A 20,511-nucleotide genomic window follows, 5' to 3' on the forward strand; every position below is an offset into this window, starting at 1 on the left:
AGCAAATAGCAGCTCCCCATCCCCAGCTCTTTAACCGCCAAAGAATGAAAAGCACTGTGTGTCTTTGAGCTTGTAGTTGGAGCCTGTGCTCTTGGCTGTGTGCATGTGGGTCTGGGCAGGCTGCAGCTGTCTTGCTGCTCTTTGGGATTTCTGGCTACAGACAGGACATGTACTACTGATGTTACAGGATATCAAGCACTGTGACAGGTATAGACTGGATGGCTCAGGCAGCCTTGTAACAATAGGGGTTCTTTTTTATCTTAAATCATCTCTTGGCCAACATGCAAATGCAGGGTTGATTTTTTTCTAATGCCTTTCTCTTATGAATTGTATCACAGTAGACAGTGAAAACAGTTCTGATGTTTCAGTATTCAATCGGCTATTGACATTTCTAAGCTGAGTTCTTGCATTTGGTGCATTTTTAAGTTCAGGTGGAGACTCTAGTCAGCTGGAGGTTTGTCCTGTGAAACTACTTGGGATGATACAGATACTGGGAGACTCTTTTAGGGAGCTTGGGAAGTCCTTACGTAGTACTATGTGCTGTAGAAAATCAACATGTAACTCTTCTGTTCTTATGCTTTGCTAGAAGTAGACTTGGAACTGGTTTTTGAGTGTGACAGACCTTTGGGCTGATCAGGTTGAGCTGATGTTGTGTTCCCATGTGTATGGCTGTCTATGGAAGCAGGGCAAGAAAAAGTATCCAGTATTAACTAACTCTCTGTAAAGCCATCAGCTACTTTCCCTTTTGTTTTACTCTCAGATCAGTCTCTTCTATCCCTGTTTAAAAAGCAGCAACATTCCATGGCTTCAGTTTTGCCAATTAATTTTCTTGAATCTTTTGTAATTGATGTAAGCTGTTCACATAATTCCCTTCTGTCATGAGATACTTGCATGAAGTCTCAAAACACCAAAAAGCAAAAAACAGCCATCTAATTGCAACAGCAACCCCAAAAAATAACATCAGCAGCGTGCCAATTTGGCATAGAACGTTTTTTACTTTATTATAGAAATCAGAAGCTCTGATTTAGAGCAAAGCAACAAACAAAAAAACCCCTCAACATTCTCCTGTTTTCACGTCTCAATTTGAGACAGCTTCTTTGGCAGTTCCTTTCTGGTGCCTGGGAGAACAATGGAGGTTTTCTAAAGGTCTCTTGGTAGAGTTTGCCCTTTTCCTCTGGACAGATCAGGGATGTCATGGTGATGGAACTTCAGCCTTCTTTCACAAGGATTGATATAGCAAGATCTCAGCTGTGCTCCTTTCCAGCTTCGTGCTCAGGTCTTTTTCTTAGTGAGGGGATTATTGCTTTCCATCTGGGATTGCAGTGGTTTAGAATAGGCAATAAGCAAGGGCTTGTTCAGGAATCGCCTCTCTTTTTTCTTAAAGATGATACAAACTTTCAGACAGAATTAATGCAAGTGACATTCACTGCAACATTTAAATAGCTCATTGGTTGTCCTAGTGGGTATTACCTCTTCTATGATTATCTCCATATGGAATATAATCAACAGTTTCTGTTTGTATTTAGTAATGGATAATAAAATTAATGGCTTTAGCTCTGTTCCAGTTAGGCTGAGTGTGTTTCTTGCAACTGTATTTTCAAACATTTTTTGCCATGTCTGCTTCCTCCTATGCTTCTGCCAAAAGGGAGTTTTTCCCTCAGTTCTATTTGGCTTTTGAACAGGCTGCTTAGTTTTCAGCAATCTCATCTTGCTTTTTCACACAGGGGTTTTAGATGTGAGAGGTAAGTTGGGCTGAAGTTGGCAAAAAAGAGTTCAGAAAAAGCACTCTGTGAAATAATCTTAATGTACCTCTGGGTGCATTTCCGAGATGAAAGTCATTGCTGATTGGGGAGTATTTGTCACACTGCTGGGAGAACAACTACATGCCTTTTACTTGAATGATAGTCAATCTAGTACATTTTACAGTTGCTTACACATTGGTCATCTACTGATCTACTACTTAAAGGATTACCCAGCACCTCCTATGAAGATAACTGTAGTTTCTTTCACTGCAGCAATCAAAATGTGTAACATTTCATGTTTTCATTGGGAGCTCCATTAAAAGCTCCAGAACTGTTTAGACCTCTACCAAGGACTGATGGACCAGCTGCTTCCTGCCACGTTTCTAACAGACTTGTTGATTTTTTCCAACATAACATTTTCTTACATCATCTTTATGGGAGAGAAAAAAAGTAGCGTGTTGAAGGTGTCTCCAGCAAATAATTTGTCTTCTATAATACCGTTTTCCTTCGCGATTGATCTCAACGGACAGAGCTTAGCAGTCTTCTATTGACCTTCTCCATCTTTTGGTCCACTTTACAGTGTTTTACCACTGAACTATACAGATAACTGGAAAACTAAGTATAGAACATAAACTCTGTTCTCATTTCAAGCTTTTTCACCCATGCTGCATCCAGTGCTTTGTCACGGAGCACTCGGTTCATCCTCTTTTCTCTCCCTCATTTTGGAGCCTTTTGAGCTCAATTAAAGCAATTGCTTAGAATTGTCAGGTAGAGAAGTATTCCAGTAGAAGGGTAGAGATACCCAGAAGCGGTTGTCCAAGAGTAAAATGGGTGCTGTATGTGAAGTATTTCCCTTCTTATGGAGGGCAGAAGAGTACACCCTGAATTCCATCACTGACTGCATAATTGGAACTACTTTGTGTGCAGGGTAAAATCTATGCATGTTCAGTAACTATTTTGGGCTTGTACTATGTCTTTTCTTTTCTTGAACCCTCATTTTTGTGTCCATCCTGGGACTGGCATTCAGGCTAGATGCCGTCCCAGTTGCAGCAGCCCAGTTCCAGGTGTGCTCTTCCCTGCAGTGTCTGCAGGAAGAGGGATAAAGGCTGAAAGGGAGCAACATGGTGGACAAAGCTTGCTATATAAAATATGGGCTGGATGGATCAAATGATGCTTAAAATACTGCTGATTGCAATTACATGTGTACAGACCCAATCTGTTTCCCTGTTAATCGAGGTTGCAGAAAGGTTTTAATTACAAAAGGAAGCTGTTAGCATGAGGCTGGTCATCTGTAACTGACAAGTGGGTTTAGTTATAATGGCCAAAAAAAAGGTCCTGGTTTATGTTCTAGTTGTGCTAAATAGTGAATAACTAGTTAAGATCACTTGCAATAGTTTGGCAAAGAGTGATATTGAAAAGTAGCTTCCTGTCCAGTTGGTGCCAGTAGGAAAGAGCCCATTATGTGCAGTGAGGTGTTACTGAGTCTTGAAAAATTGCAATTACATCTGCTCATCTTTGCTCCTTCTGTTTGGAAAATGAGAACAACAGTTTCAACTCCTAATATTCCATTATTCTGCAACATCTCTTCCTCTAATGTTATTAGAGAGACAAAAATGAAGGGGTAGATGAAAATGGAAACCCTGTTTTGGCAGAGGTGGAGGGGAGGTGGTTTAGATCTGTCCTGAAGTAGGCAGGGAAGTAATGCTGGATGCCGTCTTAATTTAAATTGCTTTGGCAATATTAGTTTCTAAACTTGCTAGACAAGACTTTAATGTCTGGTTAGCAGGACAAACTGTTCTATTAATTAAACTCAGGCCCATAAATCTGTTCTAACTGGCAATCAAATCCCAGAGTAACCTGGATCATGCTGTTGTTGAAGCATCACCAGCCCAGGAGAATGATGCTTAATATTTCATTTGTCTTGTGCTCAGCTGTAATGTGACTTTGCAAGATGTCATTTTTTGCACTGGGAATAAAAATCAGCGAGTCCATCTTTTAATGCTCTTGCACCAAGAAAAAAGCAATAAACAATTTAAGATTTATAATGATGTGATTTTTAATGATAATGTATCAACATGCATTTCTTGAAAACTAATTATTTTATTTTTAGAGAAATAACTTTACTGCATAGCTGATTGTGATTAGATAGCCAGAGGAGGTGAATTAGGTAACGTTTTAGTTGGTACTTTTGTATTTACGCTGGTTTCTGTATATTTGTTTCTCTTCACTCAGCAGATGTTAACCTGCAAAACTTCTCCAGAGGGGAAAGTGCTCTGGTCCTCCATCCCGTGTTGCTCCATCTCCTTTCTTCCCCATTCCCGTGGTTCTGCCCTCTTGCTGTTTTCTGTGCTCAGTGAGGAATCAGCTGTGGGAGTTGCAGAGTAATTCCCATAGGGCTCTAAAATTAATGTCGTGATGTAACATTCATAGGTTTCTTTTTTTCTCAGAGAGAAATGTCCTTTTCGTTGCCTTGTTTTCACAAGAGAATAGGTTTTGTGTCCTCTGGGCTGAAGGCAAACTGCATTAGAGTGTGGCAGAGCAAAAGCTAAATGAAATTAATGAAATTGCTCATAATCTTGCACAGTTCAGCTCGGGTTTTCAAAACCACAAAGCATATGCTATTCATGTGGCATCCAATACCCAGGTGTTATTTCCAACAGAGGGGGATGATCAGGCAGGCAGGGCTCAGGAGACCATCAGTGGCTTTTGTCACAGGGTGCTGCTGAGATATCAGTGCTTGTCTTTGCTTTTCTATCACAGAGGTTATATTCAGTGGCTGAGTTCCTCGTGATGCTTCTCAGACATCTGGGCACTCTTCCAAGTCTCACACAGACTTTATTTGGGTACTTCTGCTCATGAAATTAAGCAAGTTCACAGTCAATCCTTGGTGCCTTTGTTTTTTTTAGCTCTGAGCTATCAAAGCTCTCAGTCAGTTTTAGTGGTGCCTGGAGTGCAGGACCACTGAAAGATCCCCAGTGTTTGTAACTGCAGTACCTTCTCAGACAAATAGCCAGTGCTTTCACTGCAAATCTGTCCTATTTTTCATGTATGTTTGCCTCTATAAAACTTCAGAATGAACAAGTGATTTGAGTTTTCTGCTCTTTGCTAGTTGTGTCATTTTAAGCACTACACAGGTGTGCTCAATCTGTGTTATTTAAGACTTCTTTTCCTCCTCCTATGTTCTATTGACTGCCAGTATGTGTATGCGTAAAGGAGGAAATAAGTACAAACCTTCTGTTCTTTTAAATGTATGACTGTTGTGCTTTATATTTTCAGCAGAAGTTGCTTTGTAAGCACTGTATTTTTTGAAGTGGTGTTTCTGCATTGGTAATGCTACCAGTTGCATTAATACAGCAGTGCAAGGGGCAATAACTTCAAAACAAATATAGTGCCTTTTTATTGTTTTATTTCTGTAAAGCAATAAATACTTTCATAAAAAGAATATTCCAAATGAAAGATTTGGTAAATAACAGGAAAAATTCAATAACTAACAATGGACTGGGGGCAGACTTGCTTTACAGGTACATAGTGGAAGGCCTCAGGCCTCTCATGATTTCTTTTTGTCTACAGAACTCCCAACTCCTATTGCTCCTCCTGAGCTGCTGGCTGTCGGAGCCACCTACCTGTGGATCAAACCCAGCGCCAACTCCATCATCGGAGACGGGCCCATCATACTGAAAGAGGTGGAGTATCGGACGACCACTGGGAACTGGGCAGAAACCCACATTGTGGACTCTCCCAATTACAAACTGTGGCATCTGGATCCAGATGTGGAGTATGAGATCAGAGTGCTGCTGACTCGCCCTGGAGAAGGAGGCACGGGACCACCTGGACCACCACTCACAACAAGGACAAAATGTGCAGGTAGTGTTTCTGCTGCTTTCCAGTACTGCATGGATGTTTTGGTTTGCTTACTGATGCATTAACAGACAGGACTTTACCTGTCCTTCTTGTAGATGTGCTTCTTTGGAGATCTGAATGAACTTTATGGATTTTGATATGCTGTAGGTATATTTTGACTTTTTATCCATGGACAAGTGTTTGAGAGTGTTGTTTTTATTCATGCAGTGTGTTTGCTTGCAAGACTTTCTTCCACAGGGTATGTCTGCTTTCTGTTGAAACGGACAAGCAAACGAGAGCTTTTCAACTGATTCTCCAGTAGGAAAATAGATCCTAGGACTTGACTATTATCACATTTTCACCCTGCAAGTTTATAGCAAAATATGTGTTCTTCTTAAGTAGAAGCAGTTCAGTGTTGGCTATTCTGTGCAACAGGGATAAGCGGTAAGCATTGAATTGTTAGAATATATTTCTGTATTCTATTTGATTGTGCTGATTGTTCCTCTACCTTCTGACAAAGAAACCTATTTGAACACTGCACAGTGTCTTCCTTTTTGCTTTTCATATTGGAACAGATCAGTTTTGATCCAAGGTTATGAAAAATCTTTCTAAAGCATTTTGGACTTATCAGTTAAAATTAAAGGATCACATTCTTCATGTTTCAGGTATATTCATCCCATTTTCATAAATGGATCACTAATGGAAATCAAGAATAGTGCTCCTCACTGTCTCTCACAGCATAAGTATCCCTAGCATCATCCTCTTCCTTTGCCAAAGAAGCCTGGCAGGTTGAGAGTGCAGGGCAGAGCTGGGGGCACATCCCTACTGCCTTTGCTTTTTGTGTGGCTTATACAGCAGTGAACATCTGGAGTCTCTTTGAGAAGTTTTGATTGGTAAAAAAAATAGAAAGGAAACTTTAGCATAAGGATTTGGCAGTTGGGTGTTTGCTATATTCAGCACTTATACATTGGCAGAAGACAGATGTTTGGAGGCTTTACTTCAGTGGTATGGATGTTCTGCTGGCCTCTTTGGGAAATGGCATGTGCTGTGCTTCCAGCTGTCCTCATTCACTAGTGTTGTGGTCACGTCGGTGTCAAATTTTCTAACCTTCAGCAGAAATAACCTGGCACAGTGCATCTCCATGTGGAATTATGACATGCTGAGGTTGGGTTTCTTGCAGCTTTGCAGGCCAACTTTCTGCGACAGCCAAACTTGCAAGCCTGTCTGGTAATACTTTCTAGGTAATACAGGATTAAAAAAAAAAGTGGTTAACTTTGTGCATTATGACGGCTTGTACAGGAACCCAAATTGCTCAATTTCTTGCTCTGATTATCAACTGATGTCATAAAGGATGATGTAGATAATCTATTAAAATTGGCTAAGTGGTGCTACTTGCTGTTTTCCGTCCTAGTTTGCTAATGAAAATCTTACTGGAGAAGGTCATTCTGTTAATATATGTTGCAATTTAGAGCTTGTTAAGGCTGATGATGGTGGCATTTATGTTTTGTTTAGGGCACTGGGTGGGGGAACTTGTAGCGATCTTTATGGACTCGAAGGAAGAGACCTCCCTACTGTCTGACGATGTATGCCTTCTAGAAAGGGCTAACTGAAATGATAGACAAGAAAACATGTGGTATTTCCTGATTTTCATATGTGGTGGCAGGACTACAAAATAACCTATTTCTGGTATAATTATACAAAATTTTCATAGTAAAGGCTTTCAGAAATGTACTGAATGAAGAAAGCAGCGCTACCTCCTTGGTTTTCCTTACAGCACCCAATGAATGACATCAATTGAAAGAGAGTTGTTGTTTTCTAAATAGTTCAGTGATGAGCAGTTCCACTTTTTTTTCAGCCCATTATTTTCTTTTGTCATTGTGTTTTCTTAGCAGGGAGGGAAGTACCAAACTCCCACACATTTGTATGTCATCAGTAAGTGGTGAAATGGTCCTGTTTTATGTTGTTTGTAACGAGTCTTGCTTTAAATAAACAGAAATAATACAAAGTTTTTATTAAACTAGATAATATCTTATTTTTTATAACTTATATATAATATATATAATGTATATAATTTTTTATAATTTCTTTTTTTATCCCACTGGTGGAGCTTTTGCTTTCACACAGGATGGTATTGCAGGACTTCATTTATATTTGATATTTAGAAATGATACTGAGAAGTAAGTCCTACCTTGCTTTCTTCCAGGAAAAAGCCAGATGCAGGGAAAGGGCAAACCCTGCCCTTGCAAATAAATGATTATTTTTGTTTGTAGTTTGTTTCCATAGGCTGTGATAGGTCCTGACTTGGGGTATGAGAAGGTTAAATGGTCTGGCAGTGCATTGGCAGTCACAGGGAAGAGACAAGAGAACAAGAGAAAGACTGTTGGAGGTTAAAACCAGACACAGGGTTGAGGAGCAGTTAGAGGAAAGGATGATATCAAATGTTAGGTTGTTTTCCCCCCAAAATAATAGGGAAGGGATAACAGGGTCAAAATAATATGTCTGAACACAGCTCCCAGTAATGATCTGTTCAGCTCAGCACCATCTTCTGAGTGAACTGAGCAACCAAAGCATCTGTTCATGGTAAACACTGAGTTTTTACAGTTTCAAAAACATTTTGTATTTACCTTTAAGGTGATAACTCCCCTTAAATGGGAAACGTTACCTGTTGATGTTGGAAAATAACATTTGGGGTTACTTACTTATGTTTCTTGTCTGTTTTTATTGGTAAATGTTGTAAGGGACTTTCTATTCTTACTGCACTAGACAAGGCACAAGGCTCAGTGGCACATGTTCCGTTCGTGTTTGGTTTTTGCTATATTCCCCAAAAAAAAGGCTTGTATAGCACAATGAAATGAGTTGTTCTTCTCTTGATAGCTTCTGTTCCCAAGAGCCACAGAGCCCTGCAGGTGAGCTGCTGAGGATGGCACAATCTTACATCTGCGTTTTGATATGTGGATCCCACAAAGCCTGTGGGACTTGTACCTGTTTGAGCGACTGTGTCCGTGAGCTGCAGCGTTTTGTTGATGATTGAAACTCTGCTTTCATTCCACCTCAATAGCCTTTGGCATGGCAGCTGGAGAGATAAGAATAGACTTAGGAAATATGATATTCCTTTTTCTTGATCCCCAGTTGGTGCTTGGAAACAGTCTGATGGTGTTATTGAAAAATAGGGACTTCATCTTAATGGCTTATGTCCTTTTACGAGAGATGATGACTTTCTCTGTCTAATTGATTCAATAGATAACGCACGTTTCTTGGTTTCTCCTTTTTCCCTCCTCACTTCCTAATTTTTGGGGAGCAGAAGAACAGCATCTATCCTTTAAATAACAGCAAGAAAGGGCGTAGTGTTTCCTGATGACATGCATTTTGTGGCTGTCGACGTGCTGGAGTGGAGCAATTTCCTCATCTGTCAGGTTTTAATTTCTTGTAGCCCATAATAGGTACATTCAGACCTCCTGGACAGTGCAGACATGGTGTCAGTTTGAAGAGCTGAGTTCCATAGGAAGAAGTTGTTTCTGTTTTGTCTTTGTGCTGCTGGTGCCAGGGGTGTCCCAGGCAAAAGGTGTCTCTTGGAGGAGCTGCCAATACCAGGTTAGAGATGCACCAGCTGTGGAAGTGTGGTCAAAGCAAAGTGACACCTTTCAGAGAACAGAGGATTGATTGTATGTAACTAGGAGTTATGGACACTAGAAAGGAACTGAGGAAAATGCCATCAACCAACTGTGTTGTCTGAGCTGTAACAAGGTGATGACTTACAAGGAACAGAAAGAATCTGGGAGCAGGAAGGGGTGTAATTAAATGGTGAAATGAGAAGCAGGATGCTTCACAGTACAGGACTCTTGAAGAGCCAGATTGGAGTATGACAGGTTATGTGGATAGGCTTGAGAAGCCCAGCCAAAGTTCAGGCAGTACATTCAGTGCATTGGGAAATGATAGTGTGCAGAGGAGAAGCTGGGATTTACTGTGGGAGTTCATCAGCATGGCACAGATCTAAGGCTTGCTTCTAGCAGCTCCCGAGCCTAGCAAAGCGTGTCTCCTTTTGCCCTGAATCAGGACACATGTGGTGAGGAAATTTCTTTATCCTGATCCTGCAGGAGATCAGCTTTTGTCCCAAGGCGTGTGGATTGACTACCCTTATCTTAGTCTGCATAAATACTTTCATGAATGTAGAAGCAGTCATGATAGGGTTTTGGTCTGGAGGTTTTTTTCCAGTGGGATTTTGCTCATGATGGATTTAAATTCTAGGGATTTATTTCATTTTATCTGCAAAGGCAGTTTGTTATCCTGAAGTGGTTATTTTTATTTATTAGTCTGAAGTCTATTTATTCATTTCCACATCCCCCTGTTTCTGCTTGGTGCCGTTGGTGTTAAATCTAATGACTTTCTACAGTGGTGTTTGAATATAGCACTACAGAATGAATATAGCACCATATTCTGAGTGGGCTGGCTGGCCAGCCTTTCAGAAAGGCATGAGGCTTTCATGGTAAGAGGAGGAGATCTTGCTGGGGATGGGACAGCATCTCTTTCCCAAAGGAACAGAACCTACCTGGCACCTGTTTCCATGCCAGCTGTGTTGGGACACTCTTGATATTCCTTGTCTCTCAAGTCCCATCTGGGTTTCACCCTGAACTGACAGATCTGAAGAGGCGGAAATGCAGAGGGGGGAGATAATGGCTCGATTCTCCTTTTTAAGCTCACTTAAAGAAGGGAGAGCAACAAAACAAGCGGATATTTGGCGCGCTGATGGCTTCTTTCCGCTTTGCTTTCGCAGCTTCATTTTAGCATCCTCGATTTGAGGGTCTCTTCACCACACGATCCTAAAAGTGCCATTGCACAAAATGGTATTCAGGGGTTTGTGTGCAACCAGAACTGCTGTACCAACATCACCATTTTACACCAGTTGAAAGTCGGGCCCATGATTTGCACAAAAAAAAAAGGGCCGGGAGTGGGGTTGTGGTTTTTTTTCCTGATTGTCACTCAGTCCCCTGCTAAAAGCAATTTATGGAAATTGCATGGTGTCTTTTAGTCTTAAGTGCCATCTCTCGTAAAATTTCATCCCTTATTACCATATTATTACTGCTTCTCTGCCTTTTTGAGGGTGCGATGAGATGATCATTTCCAGATGTTGCTTTATACGAGAGTGAAAAGCCCAGTTAGTGGGAGGAAACTGGAACGGAGAACACTGTGTGTGTTCCTGCCGTGCCTGTGGGAAGCACTGAGCTTCCACTGGGGAGTGACCCAAGAGAGGAGGCTGTTTTTCCTCTCTATACAGTTCACATTGTGAAATGACAGACCCCACACTTGCAAAGCATTCATGAAGCTCTGTGTTTGTGTAGTCATGAACCTACCTTTGTCCTGGGACTAACGCTGCTTCCTGCTTACGCTTCTCTTTCTGCTTTTCTAAAGGCAGCTGAAAAATAAATGCCTTTTCATTTTGATGTACGCGAGTCTGCATGAAAAAGCACCCAAATAATAACAGATGCTTAGGGTTTGTATACCAAAAGTGCCCAATTTTAAACATTTCATAGAATAAAAGGCACTTTAATTGGCTTTTTTAGAAGCTCCAGCATGTAACACAAAAGCAAGGTAGGGGCTGAACTGAATAGAACACTGCATCTTTAGCCTCGCTTTACTCTTTTAACCCTGAAATATTTGTGAAACATTTAGAAAGTGTTTTGTTCCATACATTGTCAATTGTTTTACATTGCCGTGAATATTTTACCCTTTTACTTTTTCCCCACTGGATGTTGAAATATTAAGGTGAGTGTGGCTTCCTGCCCAGTGCTCTCCAGCTTACCCCTATCAGCTGGGATGGTGCACAGCTTATGAGAGAAGCGGGGAAAAAAGAAGTAGAAAACCCAAACTGAACATAGAAATACAACTGATCCCTACTGAGGAGAGCCAGCAGGTGGAGTATGAGAGTACAGAGCCTTTTATGTGCTGGTGTGTGAGTTCACCTTCATAAATACTTTTCATTTTCATTTGGATCTCACCCTGGTTGAGCTTGAAAGTTCGTTGTGGGTTTGTCTGTTTGCATGGGTTTTTAGCCCCTCTTTTGTTCGTGGATGCTTCTATGATCCATTACTTTATGGCATCTGAATATGACAAAGCCAGGAATGAGCTAGACTTGTCCTCCCTCCTCAGAGGGTGCCAGAATCCCTCTGTATCTCAGTTTGCATTTTGCAGGTGGAGAAGCAAAGACCCCGAGCTCCACAGTCTTTGGATTGTGGTGCAGTTTGTTTGCCATGGGATTGATAGGAGACGGAAGCTTTGCTGCCATCTTAATTCTTTGTTATTCCACTGAGCTCAAAGTAAGTGAAAGGAAATGCTTTCACCTCCTTTAAACTTAATCTATAAGCTTTTAGCTTATAAAAGCTTTTTATTGTGATTTAATAAAAGCTGTGCTTCTAAAGCATGTTTAGTAGTAGACTGTTTTTTGACTCTAGACATTTTCATGTAGGCCATAGCTGTGACCATATCAAAGTATTCAGATGTTGCTGGAGAGGCGTACAGGCCTGAGCATCATAATCAGCCTGACAGTTGTTATTACAATGTACTTCATTCAACATCCACAAATCCTCCCCTTAGCTGCCAATAATCCTTCAAGTATTAAACTAAAATCTTGGTGCAGAAACCATTGGAAAGGGATTTACGTGGAGAACCACAAGTGCCAAAATAACAAACTCTGAAACCTTAACATAACAGATTTCTCCCTGTGGCACTTGGAAAAATTTTCCAGCATTTACTAGAAAATGAAGAATAATGCAGGAGGGAAGGAGTCCTTGAATATATCCAGATCTCCAGAAGCTGATCTGTGAGTAAAGGAAGGGTGAAGAAACATTTGGTGAGCTTGAAAGATTATTTATCAAGGAAGGCTATTTATCGAGGAAGTCCATCACTTTGGAGATGAAGTCTTAGAGTGATCTATTTGTCCAACGTGGAATTTTTAATGTACGTTTGGTTTAGCAATGCTTGTAATAGGTAAGTTGTTAGTACTGAGTTATTTTTAACAGAGAAGGGAGTGAGGCAAAGAAACAGGACATCAGCTACAAGGCAATGAACGCTGCACCAAAGGCAATCTCAGGTACCAAATACTGTATGTGCTGTGATCATTGTGAGCGTGGATACTCAGTCCTCCACAGGTTATTGTCTTCCTTCTAAATCACCCTAATTTCAATGAAGAGAACATGAAACACAGACATGAAAGCTGAATTTTGACCTGGCCTAAAACCCACAGAGTTAAACTCAGCCCTCTGTGTGCTGCCTGTGCTCCTGCTTGTTCCAAAGTGGTTTTCAGTCACTGCTGGTTTCAGTTTGTGCTGTGCATGTGTACTGCAAATACCTGCCTTCTTCCTACCTCCTCTCAAAGGTTTGTGCAATATATAGCTTTCCCTTGATCCAGCTGGCACAGCAGAGCAAATATTTACTTCTTTTCCCACAGAAGCAAATAACCTCAGTGTAAAAGAGCTGGAATTGCATTCTGTGCAAACAGGTGAGCAAGCAGTACAGCATGTTACAGCCTATCAGGAGCTGAATCTCCCAAAGCTCCTGCACTGCTGCAGCACAGCAGGGGTGCAATCTCAGGCTGCAGGCAGTTCCTTGTATTGCAGGGCTGCACCTGGGGGCTGGGGGCATCAGCAGCATCACCCTGTTGTTGCTGCCTTTTCTTTGGGACACTGGGGGTCCCTTGGGAGTAGAACAAGGAGGTTTTAAAAGCAAGCACTTGTTGAAAGAGGGGAAGGCACTGCATTGTTTAGGTTGGATATCAGGAAAAACTTCTTTACAGAAAGAGCTGTTAAACACTGCAATAGGCTCCCCACGGAGGTGGTTGAGTCACCATCCCTGGATGTGTTTAAAAACCATTTGGATGTGGTACTCGGGGACATGATTTAGTGGAGGGTTGTTAAGATTTGGGATAGTACGGTTAGGTTATGGTTGGACTTGATAATCTTTAAGGTCTTTTCAACCTGAGCAATTCTACCATTCAATGATTGCTTAGATGTGTTAAGCAAAGGGTACGTTTCCAAAAGTGCAATGGAAGAACCTAAAATGAAAGCAGTGGGGGGATATTCTCACTGTACTGAAAAACACTCTAAAAATTGGTTTCAAATCACAGGCTGTTTTCTGGGGATGTGTGTGTTCTGAGCTGAATCACTTCAGTGCTGAGTTTCTTTGTGCAGGAAAAGGGTTGTTGTGGTTTTTTTTGATGTTGTTTTTCCTTCTGATTGGAGCCGTTTGCTACAGAATATTTACGTTCACCTGAAATTTTCTCAATCATTTCACTCAGAGACAGTAATTAAAAATGAAGAATGTTCTCCTCGCGTTCATCCTTAAGCCATGTGATCCTCCAGTAACCCTGAGATCCTTGGATCTTGTTTTCCTATGCATGTGGCAAGAGAAAGTTAAAGTAATAGGAGTTATAAAAACACAGAACATACCTGAGTCTTAACTGTAGATGACACGGATGACAGTGGAATGAACAAATGTAAAGTCAGTCTGCATATGTGCAGTGAAACTTAGTTTGTCTAGCAAAATATCTCGGTGGTGTTTGACTTGCAGTTTGTGTGGCCACCATAAATATTGGCGTATGTGCAATTGTGCACATGTTGGAAGTTTTTGCATAAGAAAAATGCTGGGTGAAGTTGGTAGGTGTTGGATTGAATCTGCATTTAAATATCCTAAAGAATACTTTGGCTTCATGAAAATAATTATTTTAAAGAATGGATAATGAGTTTTGTTTTTGCAATGCACTTGCCTTCATTCACAGCATGAAAAATAACCCTGTGTATAATTCTGCATTTCTTTGTCCATAATTGCTGCATTGATTCCTCAGTTTCAGATCTGGAAGCGGTAGTATCCACAGAAGTACATATGGAATCATATAAACAGTGAGATAGAACGGATTATGAGGCATTATGCTATTCACGTTATAGATATATTATGTATTTTGTTTCCTCACAGGAGTAATAGGAAGATTAACGTTAGAGCAGCATGATGCTACAGCTCAGCTTGCGGGAGACACCAGAGGTTTCTGGTGTTGCATCTGAGATGTAGAACTATGCATTTGTATTTCAAGCCAAAGCAGCAGCCGTGCTCTGGGAAGCAGGGCCCAACAGCTGTGGGGCAGGCACTCTTTGTCACTGCCATCCAGGAACAGGTCTGTGACCTGGACACTCCAAACCTGGTGCTGTGGCCGAAGCTCTGCCCTGGGCAGTCTGTATTGGAGGTGGGGGATTCCTCTGAACCACCAGCTGGGGGAATTCAGGGCTTCCAGCTATTTCGTTGGGAATGGCCCATCATTGGAAGTGCTTGTGACAGGGTTTTATAAAAGAAATCTCAAGCAATTGCTGCTATAAGAATATGGAGAGTTAGACATCCGTATGCATTTTTGTTTTCTCCTGTCTCTGTCTCTGCCTCAATTCTAAACAAATTCCTGCCTGTGAAGCTTTCATCTAATTCAACCTTTCCTTTCAAATAATATTTTCTTCTATCTCTGATTTCTGAAATCAGAGTTGAGTTTTCTCTTACATGCCTGGAATCGATGCCCTCCGGTCCCTGCAAACAGCTTGCCTGCACTCGGTGATGGTTTTCTCTCTGCTGGAGTGCCTGTCCTCAGTTAGCTGTCCCACTTGGCACGGTCACTTTTATCTGTTTAACCATTGACAGTTTGATTGCTCAGACCTTTCCAGTTGTCAGCAAACCTTAACAGTTACCCCCTTATACCAACATCTGTTTGACCATGTATTTTCCATTTCAGGTAAATAAAACCAGGTTATCCTCCCTGGGGTTAAGGGGGAAAAAGATATATCCAAGAAGGCATGATTAAACTGCTGCCTGAGTGACAGACTTCATAAACATCATGAAGAAATCTCCAGTATTCTCCATTGCAGGACAAAAATGGCCATACTTTGCATGGCAGCTGCATGGGATTCATGAAATGCCATTGCCTCAGATAATGTACTTGAATGTGTTGACAGCTTTGAAACCTAAATACCTTAAAGGGTTTATGAAAAAAAATCCTACCTTGGGTTGTCCCCTGGGTTAAGGACTGGGGCACTGGTGGTGTATCACCTTCAGCATTTCCTTTCAATTGGTCTTTCTCAAAGGAGTCAGGCTGAAAAATAGCAAATTGTAGCCTGCAGCCGTCCATCTGTTCCCTCCTGAGAGCACAAGGACAGTGTGAGATGCTCTGGGCACCCTTCACACAGCTGCAGGTTGCCTTCTTGTGTATTCAGAGCATGGAAGGAACAACAACGTGATCGGATTCTGGGCAGCAAAGCTGAGCGGTTCCCAGATTGTGTTGACAGGTCTATCCTTAAAAACCCTTTCTGCTTTGCTTTTGTGATTTTTATGACAGTTCTAGTACCATTGGTCCAAAGAGCTTGAAAATTTTGGAGTCAGAAACCATCTATCTGATTCGCCACTCCCTGCATCCAACAACCTCAGGAAAACTGGTCTGGTTTTTGTTTTTAAACCTTCTTTTTGCTTATGCTTTCATGTGTATTTAACAGTCATAAATGGATGTTTTGTTCTCCATGCAAAAACCACAGGCATTGAGCTGTGCCTCCAGGCTGCCATCTACATGCATCCTCTCTTCTGCATTGCTCCACTTCAAGACTGAATACATTTCCACAGTGGTAAAACCAACAGCTTTTCTGTCTAGAAGGCAAGTTGGGGGGCAGGCTGCTAAAAACTGCTTTGTTGGTTCTGCTGCCTGTTTGTCCTCGAGTCCAGCCCCAAAAGAGTCAGCAGGTGGTGGGATGTGCTGCCCCAGGACTGTGCTATTTGTTTGCACTGCAGGGCTGATGGCAGAGGGTCTGGTATTTGCTCCTGCTGTCTCTGTAGAGCACCAGGAGCATCTTTGCTGCACTGCTCTTTACCTGGTCGCAATTAACTCAAACAATTCCTTTGAGCTTCCTGGGCTTCTTGCAATGCTAATTGCCAAATCATGTAGCTTGCAATAATTTTAGCTCTACTTACACTAAAATATTATCCTAGACTATCTAGGGAGCCTTATTCTGTGTAGTATGTTGTCTGCTTGAAAGGAAGCGTGGGAGCTCAGGAACTGTGCCAGTCAGTGTGATCTGCAAAGCTTTACGTTTCCTACACTGCTGAGACAACATATGGGTGTCAAGATGTACCATACTAGAGAGACATCTATAAGGGGAGGTTTGACATGAAGCTTCAGAACAGCACAGCTTCTTGGCAGCCTTTGCATTGCATTATACCAATGTATATTTATTTTTTATATATATACAGAGCTATTATGGTATTAATATGCAGTGCTGAATTTAGTGGAGAAGAGCAGTGATGTCTGGAATGCTGTTGAGTTTACTGCAGATACAGCAGTGCTGGGCTGAGTGCTGCTCAGCTTTCACATTAACATCTCTTGCTTCTGTTTCCATTATTTTCTTTAAATTTTATTATCTCTTTTCCTTCCGCTGAAAAAGAAGTATTTTTAAATTTCAGAGTTGAGCTGATGCTTCATCCTCACGGGAATAAGAGCTCACCTTCTCCTCCCTCCAAGCACAGTCTCAGATCTCTGCTTTCTTCAAGCACTGTGCCAGCTTTCAGCTCTCGAGTGCCTCCTTGCTTTGACTGCTGTGTCAGGTGGGTAGTGCGTGAATTCCAGGTATTGTCTTAGGAGGATGAAGCATCACGGAATGGGGGTTTTTCATCCCTCATACTGTGTCATCTGCAAAGCCTTTGGGTTATATTTAAGCTCCTTAGGGCCTTGCATGTCACTGGAAAACACCACGTTTTCAAATAATCAAACTCTTATAACATTCCTTAGATACGGTTTTATAACTCCAGGTCAAATTGCCCGAGAACCTAAATTTTAAAAATTATCTGTGTGGGGAAAGGCAAAAAACCTCTGAATAAAATGTGTGGCAATTAAACATCTAAGCAATGTCACTTGCTTAGTAGCAGCTTTGTGGAAGATCTCATTATTTGATACCATATAGAGTATCCTTTGTAATAACAGAAGCTGGAGACATCATGCTCCTGCGGTGTGTTGTATTGATGCATGTTGTCTGTGTGCATAGAAGTGCTCAGTAGAAACTGCAGTCCTGTCTTTTTGTGCAGTGGGAACCTGAACTGGACCCAGGGCTCCAAAATACTGATGTAATACTAATAAATGTAGAAGGAGATGTGAAATGTGGTAAGAGCATCATTGAATTGCATCAGACTTTGGCAACTGGATGGATGCACTTTGTGCCCTTCTCCATCCTTGAATGTGCACGCACAAAAAGTGGGTGAGCAGCCATTTCTGTGACAAAACTTGAAGACTGAAGGCTTCTGTTGTTTTTAGTGTCGCTGAGGCTGCACAAAAGAGGAAGAATCTTCTAATTCTACCCAAGTCTAAATACTGGTGTTTGGTTGGTGTTCTGTCGAATGGATGGGGCCAAGCTCTTCTTGGTGTTGTGTAGCAATAGGACGGGGAGCGATGGCCTCCTTAATGTTGAACATAGAAAGTCCAGTACTAACGTGTGGAAGAACTTCTTTATGTAAGGGTGATGAAGTGCTGCGGCAGGCTGCCCACAAAGGTTGGGGAGTCTCCTATGGAGTTATTCGAGGCCTGGCTGGATGCCCATCTGTGTGACCTATTGTAGGGAACTGCTGTAGCAGGGACTGGACTCAATGATATCTTGAATCCCTTTCAACTCCATGAGCAACAAAACATTTCCATTGTAGGGATGTTAAGCTTAATATTTAACGGGGAAAGTAAGAAATTTTCTATTTAACTTTCTGTGTGAATCAGTACCAAGGAGCAATTTTCTGTATATAATATCTGTAAGTATCTATCAGTAGCTTGCAAATGTTTGATCAATTTCTTTCTGGCCTGTAGCCCATTCAGTGAGTCTGTAGCATTGAGCGTTAATAGTGTATATATATATAGTGTATAGTGTAATATATGAAGTGCATTAAGAGTCCTTTTCCTTGCTCCCTGGATGGGACTCGTTGCAGGGCCAGCAGGCTGTGGCCTTCCTCTGCTCTTCAAACACAGCCTCTGACATCCAAACAGCAAATGGAGCAGCTTCCTTCCTGTCCCTGCATGCCATACAAAAAATAGTTTTAGTGAAAATAAGTGATCTAGTTTAGGTTCTAAATACAGAAATAAACAAGTCTGTGGTAAATGAGGTTTCAGTCTGACTCCTGACCCACGCAGTAACTGTGGCATTTAAAATGCAGCGCAGGTTCAGCTCTGGGTTCTCGGTTACTGTTTCTGCTATCCTGAGATGAGACAAAATGAGGTTTCATCTGGTGCAGTCACTGGCAGTTTGAAGCGTTAACTGCTGTGGAAGAAGATTTGAAAGGCAATTTCCCTTCTCAATTTTCTCCTAAGTCATTAAAATTCATCTTTGGTTCTTGAAACATCCAGATTCTGTTCCGCCTTGTTATCTGGATTGGAGATCTTACGATTGTTCGCTGCATTGAATATCCCTTAAATATATAGCAAACTGTTTGACACCGTTTTACAAATCGTCTGTGATTCTACAGATTTATCTTTAGAAGTTTAATTTTTTCCCTGCCAAATGAACGCTAATCTCGCAATGATCTGAGCTTAGTACTGCTGAAACCTGAAGCTTCCTCGTTGCTTTCATTACTTATTAGCATGATGCACTGCTGCGGCACTTTCTTGGAACTGTTCTTTCTTCAGGTTGGACCCACTCTTGACTCCTCAGCCCTTTCGTTTAATGTGTTTTGCTGTGATGCTGACGGCTATTGGCAATAAAATGAATGGAGAGAGGAAGCAGAGTGCACAGTTCACTCATCCATGCCTCAGAGCACCTATTTGGGAAGAGACCTGGAGGAAGTTTGTCTTAGAAGTGCAGAGGAGTATAAAAATAACTGTGTCACCATATTTGAATTTAAAATAACTTTTTTTTTTTTTAATTCAAAAAAGCTCATGGCAGGAGTTGTCAGGCTGTGGGTGTCAGAAGGGGATGAATTTGCGTGAGCGGAGGCTAGAAGAATACATAGGACTTCCTGCATATCTTTTCTTTAGGAAGCTAGTGGGAAGGGAATAGCCTTTTGTCATGCTCGTGTCACATTTTATTTTAGCTTAAGACTGATGAGAGAGGAGAAGAATCTGGCTGTCAAGATCAGCCTGTCTCCTCTTGCCTGCTTTGTTCCTCCAATCCTCAGCTTCCACTCCTTGCAATGTGCAGCAGAAACAAAGCTCCAGCTAATCCAGGCATTCAGCTGGCGATGCTCACTGCCCTGCTCATGCTACTGGCTTTTAGTGAACGCGATGATGTGCCTTAATCTTGTCTTCTGAAGGTTACTCTAAACCATGTTTGTTTCTACTCGTTATGTTCAGCTCCGCAACTGTTTTAAGTATGGACATTCTAGGGTGTGCTGATTCGCCTGGGATTTGGGAGCTGGATTTTTTCTGTCTAGACAACAACCTTGACAAATGATCATTTCAAAAAGTTAAGGTTAATGACAACACACTTTTCAAGGTGCTCCAATAATAAATTACTACGAAGTGAAACATGGGCACACAGTATGTATTTATATCCCAGTTTTGACACCTCTCGGTCATAGAAGAGATTGGCAACTCTTCTGTTTGTCAAGTACAGCGGGAAAGAGAGGGGATGAAGAGATTCATCTTGTTCTCTGAAGTTACTTCTCGTTTCAAGGCAGACACCAAAAGAGAAGGTTAAATGAATGGCGAGAACCTCTCTTTTCCTTTCATTTCATTCTTCAGCTGTGCCTGTGATTGTGCGCCGCGCATCAAGTAGCCAAAGGCCCTTCTGAAAACTCTTTTCATGTGAGAATGATGCCAGACAGAGCGCTTGTGAAATAATTACAGAAAATGAGTGTTGATGCATGTTTTGACTGTGCTGCAGAAGTAATTCTGTCTTCTCTAGCTGAAGTAATTACATTTGTTTCTAAATAGAGGAAAAAAATGGTAATTGTA

General features: G+C 41.5%; 1 protein-coding gene across 1 annotated transcript in view; it reads left to right on the forward strand.

Annotated features, from left to right (window-relative positions):
- Window positions 1–5,235: 5,235 nt before the first annotated feature.
- Window positions 5,236–20,511, forward strand: part of LOC146755413 (receptor-type tyrosine-protein phosphatase T-like) — a 158,749-nt gene continuing 143,473 nt past the window's right edge. Inside the window, exons 1-2 of the mRNA XM_085525495.1 lie at window positions 5,236–5,263; window positions 5,313–5,606. Coding sequence (XP_085381621.1) covers window positions 5,236–5,263; window positions 5,313–5,606 — 322 coding nt within the window. The remainder of the gene's footprint in view (window positions 5,264–5,312; window positions 5,607–20,511) is intronic.

Source organism: Coturnix japonica, chromosome 32, assembly GCF_054131305.1.
Source record: "Coturnix japonica strain WE chromosome 32, WE-NBRP24, whole genome shotgun sequence".
Classification (NCBI taxonomy): domain Eukaryota; kingdom Metazoa; phylum Chordata; class Aves; order Galliformes; family Phasianidae; genus Coturnix; species Coturnix japonica.